Raw genomic sequence first — 8,888 nt, forward strand, 5'->3', positions numbered from 1 at the left:
GGATTTTGTATAAAGTGGAGCAAAACACCGCCGGCTTTCCGGATTTAAAAGCCAGTCATTTTCAATCAAGCTTCCTGCTGGTAGCTTCATCTTAAATTTTGCATCGATGTTTATCCTGATTACTAACCAACTGGGTAATCTGCGTCAAAACTAATGTTCTAATCATGTATAATTTCCAAGACCCTCTTCACTTCACATGTTAATTCACGCGCCTTTTTTTCGCCTCGCGTGCCGTTTTCCTACAATAGAATGGAAGCCTTTCCACTCCCTCCAGTGTATAGCGACTTTAATTAAATCATTTTGCCTCGCTACTTCTTTTAGCATGGTTTTGGTTCAGGCCTATGAGAAGGAAACAATGTGGAATCCCGATTTTTCAAACCTCCATGCGAGGCAAACAAATAACTGATTTGAAAAATTGAGTAGTTCGAGAGGTCGGGTGTTGGACCATGCGGGCAGAAACGACTTTTGGCTCGAAGAATTCGGAAGTTTCGAAAAATGGATTCGAAAAATCGGGATTCCAGTGATATCTTATTTTAATCTTTTCTCGCTGAGTTTCTACATTTTGCCATTAAGCTGATATTCTCACTCATGATAAGAGAAAGATAAAATTTGACTTTAATGACGGGTTGAAATGTTGTTTTTATTTGAAGAAAATTTCAAAACAAACCACTTTGAAAGAACTGCGATGAAAGATTACCTTCGACCTTTCAACTGAAGAAAAAAGGGAACAACAAGATGTAACCGACTGCTTTGGGACAACATTTATCACATATTCAAATAGCTAAGGGCTAAGACCATTTTGTAAGTCAATGTATCGTTTTTTGAAAAAAAAATATTCATAAGTTTTTTTGGCATATTAAAATATGAAACTGTAAGATAGTAGGATTGCTAACATGCATCCTTCATCGGTTGCATTGAGGGGTATCGTATGGGAGATCCCGTTGAGAAGTTGAATTTTAAGGCAATACCTCCAGGACGATAAGCCGCAACAGCTATGTAACGTTTTCACCCAGCTGCTTTTAAACCTGTGTTGTGTAAGAAGGCAGGTTTGACGGTTTGCTAATTAAGTAAAGAGAAACATCACCTTTTTACTGCAAAATTCGAGCTATTTATATTTACAACTGAAAACGTTTTAGGGGTAGATTTTAACCTGATACTGACACTGACAAGGCTGTCGTTTATACCCTAATGGAAAATCTGAAAAGCATTCATTACACACAAAATTTGAATATTTACATTCAGTGTCTGAAAGGTTATAAAATAAACTGTTGTACAATATTGTATTGAACGTTCTAAGCTATTTCTGCGATCTTCCGGGACTTATTTTTTGCAAATGTTTGAATAACTACCTGATATTAGCATCTATCAGTCCATGCAAACCAAAACCAGACTCAACAAAAGCAATACACTTTATGAATAATTTAAAAAATATATTTCCCGGGAATATTTCTTTCATTGTAACATTGCTACAGTCTCGGAAATACTATATTGTCATTGAAATCATATACATATTTCCATACAGTTTCATTGGAAAATTACATTCAGCGTTCAAAGTGTTTTCATCATTTCTTCTCAGGCGAAGGGATGGTTGCGCCTTCAAAACATTGAGTTCCTCAATTTCGGCTTTTTCCATGACCACTGTTTTCGCGACTTCGTTATGTCCTCCAGACACGTGTCTCAATTTTTGCATTTAACTAAAGTGCTCGATGCGTTCGTTCGCAATGTGATTTTGTTGTGATGATACGCTCTCATTTTGACGGGCGACCTCCTCTCGCGTTGTATACTGCTCAAATAATTCATCCCACGGTTTGTTGATATCTCGAATGTCTTCAAAATCCACGCTGTCAGAGCGACCGTTCACTTTTCTGACCAAAGATTCAAGTCCGCTATGCAACAAATGAACTGTGTTGCTATCATAAAAGTCACAGAGCAGAATCATAGGTTTATGCGTCAAGTCCAGCGCTTTCTCTTTAAAACACTTCATCTTCTTTTTCCAGCGACCATGCGTCTTTTGCGGCAAAGGAACAAAATAATGCACTTCTTCTAAATCGATTGACCATTGAACTCTTCGACGCTTGTCTGGAAAATCGTTCTCGCTTTCCTTAATTTCAAGTGGCTCGGCGTCTTGTTTCGAGATCTCCATAACCTGCTAACAGTACAGCGAGTGTTAAATCAGAGACTGTCAAGAGCTAGCGAAGACCAAGTTAAAATTAATCGATTACCATGCTCGTTCTGTTATATATAAGTGCAGAGGTCCGCAGGTTTTAATTTTCTACATACTGTTTAGAAGAGCCTCTCCGATAGGCTGTTATGGATAAACAATTGGACATGAACGGCGCTATGAATATATCTCTTTTGTTCTCCCTGTCAATTAGACTCAAATTATTTTAAAACCCTGCAAAGTGTTATTAAGTCTTTCTTCCTTTCCACCTGTCTCGAGGCGGAAGACATGGGTCCAATGACGTCAGAGAAAGCGGTTTTTTTCTTGCCCACGAGTTGGAACATAATATCTTCCCGCAGAAATGGACTTAATTACCAGATTATGCTTCAATTTGCTTCTACCAAAACATAAGAAATTTTAAATTCATCGTTCGTTACCGCTATTACTTGCTGCATTAAGCAGGTGATCTATAATTATTCTAGTTTATGAACCGAGCATTGCCTGTGATCGAAACATTTTACTGATAAATTTACGCGGCGTTTGATTGGTTGTTCATTTTGTTTGTTGATATCTTCGGATAATACCCTCTGGTTAGATGAACAGTGTCGCGAAAACATATTAAAAGTTCTGTCTACTTAAAAACTGCATAGTGCAAATTGTTTCCCGTGTTCGAATTAAAACTAAGACCCGCGAATTGAGCATTAATACTGTAGTTCACATAGTATATAAATTAAAAGAAAAGACTATTGAAAGTCATCCCTACTTAATTTCAATCAGAGCTGCAAAAAAAATCGGGCAGACTATACAAAACAGTTAAAGAGAAACAAAATCAAATCAAAAATTAGGTTTCCACCGAATCGAAGGGGATAAATTTTTGCCGCGACACTAACGAAATTAAACGATCAACTTAACGACGGACTACAGATTAAAAAAAACTTGATTGCAGCTTCAAGTTCTGTTTGCATTCGTTTATGAGCTTATGTATGAAGTAAGGGCTTACGATGTATTTAAAGAAAGCGAATTTTGTTGGACTGTGCTAAAAAGTACATTTCACCGAAAAAAAAAAAATGCTCTTTACCTACCTGAATTATATGTTTGTCCACCGTTTGGTTCAGTTGCTCTGAAGATTTTGACGTACTTCACGGAAATGTTTCGCTTACAAATAGTATTTTACCCAGGTTCTAATTTAAAACAGCTACATCATGTTGTTATTTTTAGACCCAGTTCACCGATATGACAGCGAGGTTTATTTTGGTACCAGTAAATCCACAGGAAGTTTCGATCAAAACTCCTAGTAAACGAGCTAACTCCAATTTTCACCACGCACTTGCAAATTAATACATCGTGAAAACCCTATTAAACCAGTGGGTGCGCTGTCAAATTCCCAGTGATTTGATAGCTCATTTCTTTCAAGCCACTTTAAAATTTGCAAATCCGTATTCTGTGCTCTTAAGTAAATCGTATGGACTAATATGTGCCCAAATTAGTACCTTTTTTACCTCTAGAATCACAGAAAAAGTCAGCAAGCCTGGACTTGAATGCAAACAGAAGTTAAATATTCGCTTTTAAAGCCTGTGTTTTTCGTCAACGAGGACATCACTGTATAATCAGCCGCCTTCCTTTCAAAACGCTTATCGTATCACGAATAACGCTTAACATTGCTTTCATTAACTGTCAACTTATACAGTTTCTCTCTTTAATTCGTATTTCGTTCTGCATGTATTTGTATCGAGCACTAATAGCTACTGCAATTGGATGAAGAAACTATTTATTCTTTTCTTGCTTATACCTATATATATCATTGCTGCTGGGGATAAAGACAAAGTCTTGCTCTTTCTTTTGCAGATTGCTGATTCTTTAAATTGACTGAGTATTCCATTATGGACCGTCTTTGTTTTTGGTCAGCATAAACGGAGATAAGAATAAATAAAACAATATTAGAGTAGAACAAGTTGATTGATGTTAATTAAAAAGTCAGGTTTTATGACAGCAACACGTTTTTAGCTGTCAACCGCGTGCTCAAAAACCGTAAACACCTTTCCACGCCTGGTTCTAAGGCTTACATGATCCTTTTTTAAAATAATACGGAGGGAATAATATGCCTCGTGAGGCGGTTACTAGTGAAGTCTACGATTGCACTAGTGTACTAATAATTCCGCAGGAAGTTGCAATTTAAACGGATCATTTTTGACTTGAGTGTCGGTCTGTAAAATCTAACTAATACACAGTACACTTGCACGCAACTCAAAAGATCTCGAAAAATGTGTATAAGCTTGGTTCCAAATAATTCTATTGCACATTTATTTCAAGCCACGTCTTGCAATTTGCAAAGTTAACAATTCCTTGCTATTTTTTTCGGCTTCACAGATTTCGTGATCTCAACATAAACGCATATAAAAATGTTTTGTCTGAAAAAAAGTCAATAAACAGATGATATATAATGTAAATGGTATAAACATTAAATTCCGTTTTGAAATAGGCTTTCATTTCCATTATACATCACTGAAGACTTCTAGCCCGCATCGGAAATCTGTTAAGCATGCTAAAGTATAAACACGGGTGTATTCTTATTATGTGGAGCACTGCTATAAAATTTCGCATTTTTGAATTAAAAAAACACTGCCGAAAAAGACGCTCTGGAGGACTTTTTCAACCGGTCGAAATATAGACTACTATAAATCTGCCTGCTTCCTTGACTCTGCAGTTTTAGTAATTCCTTCCTCGTACATTAGCCAATTTGACACGCCATGAATAGCACTGAACTGAAAAAGCCATTGAATTGACTGATGATTGCCTCAAGATTGAGATTATAAATTCACACAATCGAACAAAATAAACATCACTACACTTGAATTTTGTTACAACCGGCTTGCACGTGCTTGGACCTGGAAGGGGAGATAGGGTGGCCATTGCTTTTCCATAGTTTGAAATGTTTCCTGCTTTAACTATGACATGCTGAAAGTTTAAGCCTTCAACAGTTTGTTCGCGATTCTTTACGTTACCATAGCTACTCATCTTGACAAGGAAGTATATCAAGGTTTAAAACTTTAGGTCTAATCCTTCGTGTTAATGGTATTTTTTACAGTTTTCTGCGTTCATCGTGAATTTCTTTGGGATGTCACAACCAAATTTTGTTAGTTTGAACGCAATTAAAAGCTAGAAGATGCGGAATTCAGTATCATATTTCAAAGATAATAAGTAAATATAATAAATTAAATTTAATATGTTAATTTACTGAAAACCCAAATTTACTGACGCAGAAATAGCTCAGTGCATGAATAGAGTATCGTGGAAGAAAAGACCAGACATGTGGAGCAAAGACATAAGTTAACAACTGATATGTTATTCATTTATTCAATTATCTAACGATTGTGATCCTTGTGATTGAAGCGTTAACATTCCCTTCATGACGTCACGTAGCCGAGCCTCTGAAACGCGTTGTTTGGCTCTGGCGCGAGTAACCCACGCGCAATGTTATTTTCTTGATACTAGCTCCAACAGTATTAACGAGGTCAATTTTAGCCAAGGAGTGGCGAACAACAAAAAGCAGAATAAGAAAGATTAAACGATTAGGTCGGGTTGCACTTTTAAAGCTTTGTAAAAGAGAAGAGCAGTTTTTGCTGGAATGCTGTTAGGCATGCGCTAATATTTGTTCAGAAGTTTTTCCTTTGGCAGGCTTTTTCTCTGGGGATGGGGAGGGATTGATATTGGAGTGTGGAGTTTTAACTTGGGCGGGAAATTTCAGGTTTTGAAAATATTTTAATTTGCATCTAGGAGGTTGTTTTGAATGAAAAATGTTGAAGTATAAGAATACTACACTGCAAAAAACACTGAATATCAGTAAAACTATACAGTATTACATCAATGTCACAGTTCTTTGAGCATATTGTAACGACCTAACTGATATAAAACAAACCTCCAGTAGGAAGATTACTTATTTAGTTATTTATACATGTATATTGCTTAACGTGTCAATTCATTCATTTCCACAGGAAAAACTTAGGCGGAAAAACTGGTAATGAATCCGAAACACAGCGTCGAAACGCTTAGAAATTTTAAAATAACACATATTTTATTGCCATGTAATGACAGAAAAATGTCCTGACTAGCCAAAGCACGTCTAATGTAATGATATATGGTGTTAAAAACCGTTTGCGGTGTTTTAGACAATGAAAAGACGAATAAAAAATTTATGGCCACGAATATGACAAGCAACGTGTGCATATTCCAAGCTTTTTGTCATGCTTTCGCACAATTCGTCGCACGGTTTTTGAGCTCGAATCGAAATAAGGCTTAATTAAAATTCCATAGAGAACGATATTTCATCTTTGTATTTATATATTTTATGTTTTTTCAGCATTAAAACTTGCATATTACGTGCTTATGTAAATGAAGCCAACATGTGTCTGATTTGACTGTCACACACACAAAAAATTTGTTCTGTGAAACCAGATATAAGTTCTTCCTCATCTGTCATCTTATTTGACTTGCAAGTGCTCTTCCTCGTTCTGTTCATTTCTGTTTTTGCTTTCCTTTTTTTTTTCCCCCCGTTGGTTTTCGTTAAATTTGATGTCTCTGGAATTTTCGTGACCACGAAACGTTTCCACACTAAGGAATAATACTTTTGTAATTCATAAATGTTTTATTAAAGAAAACCACTGAAAATTTACATTTTGCATTGTCAGAATTACGAGATTCTTAAGATATGACACGATTTGTCGCGACAGCTTGTTTGAAATAAGCATTATTATTTTCAAATTTCAATAGTTATCTGGAAAATTCATGAACCACTTTTAATGCTCTGATCAACGAAAGTCGGAAGAAAACTTTGTCTTTCGATTTTAGCGAACTTCAGTGGAGTAATAAAGAGTTAAATTAATAAGCCACACACCCATATATGAAATAAGAACACATTTATATCAGCCTTGGCTTACAATTACCCAGCCTTGGATATTTATTTCTTTTTTTTCCTTTTCTTAGTTCTTTTTAACTCTTTGTTTCGTCTTTATTTCAATATTATCGTTGTCTCCAATCGAAAGATCATGATATTGATAAAGGAACAAAGACAGTTCGTGATTCGCTTCCTGTGTGGAAGTTAACAAGGCTATTTTTAGTGCTTTTGTGGGCGCGCCAATTAAAGATAAGCCAAACACAAACTAAATTAGGCTTAAGCTGCCATAAAACCGGATCTTATTCAGATAAACACACAGAAAACTGCAGTGCGCGCTCGATTAAGGTCAGTCAGACGCGACAACACATCGACTCGAGTTGTTCAAGAAACAGCCAGTTCAGTTCCCCATCCACTAATGGCAAAGAGATCGCTTTCGCTTCCAGGAAGACCTTCCGGGTTTTCGCTTATGGAGAGGAATATGCGAGGAAAAAGAGTTCACTGGTCTTCTGACTTAGAGGAGGTTATATACTTCGCCCCTGACACCGCAGTAAGACGGTACGATCTGTCAACTATGAGGTCTTTCGATCGTCGCGTGAGAATTTTGCGCTCCAGGACCAATTCTGTAAACAAGCGATTGCCGTTGAAAGCAAGCCAGACGCTTGCCAGAAGCATCAACGACACCAATTCGACGTTATTCCGCACCGGAGTGGACATTTTCTCGCAACAGCTCGACAGGTTCAAGAGCAAAAGCGAGAATTTAAAACTGTTTGATGATCATGTTAACAATCGTTGGAAGGAACTTTTGGCGCTGTATCAAAAGCGCATGAGAGATCAACTCGAAAGCCAGGAGGAAGAATGGGTATGATTCGATACTGTGAGTGGGCGTTTATTTCGCACGCCGTAGAAAGCGTGGTTCTTGTACACGTATGGTTTAGATCACAAAGGCGCCTTATCACGAGGATTCCAGCCCCATCGAAGATACGTAGGTTCAGCGCAACCTTTGCCCACACGGTCAGGTGAAACTTCCTCTGCAGTGAAGGTGAAATGAAGGTGGGAGAAGGAAGTCCTCAAAGAGAGACACTGAAAAATTTAAATTTGAAGATCGCTAAGGAAGTCCAAAAGATGAATTTGTACAATAGAGCAGGAAATAATTTAAATATTGAGCTATAAATCAGCCGCCTACATATAAACTTCAAATGTTGACTTTAGTCCCAATACTCTGTAATTATTGTAGCTGTTTGAAGTTTTAATTGCTAAAATAACATACGAAACTATTGTTATTTTATACGCTACATGGTGCTCTCATACATTTCTTATCTTCAAGTTTCTTCGTTGATCAATATATTCAAAAGTTTAAAGCCTGCATTTAGATTTGATAGCTTTGTATATTTTCTTACTGACAATTGTAATGAAGTTCCTTCCTGCGTTTTTGCCATTTCATGAATAATTGGATTCACGCGCGCCATCTTGCACTTTTAGCCCTTCTAGGTATTACATAACATGTAATTTTGCGACTTAGAGAAGACAGGGAAATATTTATTTTGAAAAGAATTGACTAGAGCAGTCTGTCTTGTACTGTATTACTACAAAACGCTGAGTCACTAACCAAGATAAGCTAGCGAAATTTGGTTGGTTGCATTCATAATTCGCCGTCTATAAAACAACGTTATCACAAGACAAATGTAAATCATTTAACCATTAGATGTTTTGAGGCACTGTTTCTTAATAAAAGAAAATGTTAAAAAATTGAATTGAATTGGTCTTTGGTTAAGAGTCATTGCATGTCTGGAAGGCGAACAGTCATTGCTCGGATCGACAAGCGATGAGTACACAGCA

General features: G+C 36.8%; 2 protein-coding genes across 2 annotated transcripts; one reads left to right on the forward strand and one right to left on the reverse strand.

Moving 5' to 3' along the window:
• Window positions 1-943: 943 nt before the first annotated feature.
• LOC145490774 (uncharacterized) lies at window positions 944-4,411 on the reverse strand. Its single transcript, XM_081469872.1, has 2 exons — window positions 3,244-4,411; window positions 944-2,149 (listed from the first exon to the last, which is right to left on the reverse strand). Exon 2 carries the CDS (start codon window positions 2,141-2,143, stop codon window positions 1,691-1,693), a length of 453 nt encoding a protein of 150 aa, XP_081325998.1. The 5' UTR covers window positions 2,144-2,149; window positions 3,244-4,411; the 3' UTR covers window positions 944-1,690.
• A 2,718-nt stretch (window positions 4,412-7,129) lies between these two features.
• On the forward strand, window positions 7,130-8,320 carry LOC145491227 (uncharacterized). Its single transcript, XM_081470380.1, has one exon. The coding sequence runs from the start codon at window positions 7,468-7,470 to the stop codon at window positions 7,915-7,917; it is 450 nt and encodes a 149-aa protein (XP_081326506.1). The 5' UTR covers window positions 7,130-7,467; the 3' UTR covers window positions 7,918-8,320.
• Window positions 8,321-8,888: the final 568 nt, after the last annotated feature.

The sequence above is a fragment of the Orbicella franksi genome, chromosome 6 (genome assembly GCF_964199315.1).
Source record: "Orbicella franksi chromosome 6, jaOrbFran1.1, whole genome shotgun sequence".
NCBI lineage: Eukaryota > Metazoa > Cnidaria > Anthozoa > Scleractinia > Merulinidae > Orbicella > Orbicella franksi.

Excerpts from the sequence above, each read along its gene's own strand:
- LOC145490774 (XM_081469872.1), bottom strand. The coding sequence starts at position 2,143 with ATGGAGATCTCGAAACAAGACGCCGAGCCACTTGAAATTAAGGAAAGC.
- LOC145491227 (XM_081470380.1), top strand. The coding sequence starts at position 7,468 with ATGGCAAAGAGATCGCTTTCGCTTCCAGGAAGACCTTCCGGGTTTTCG.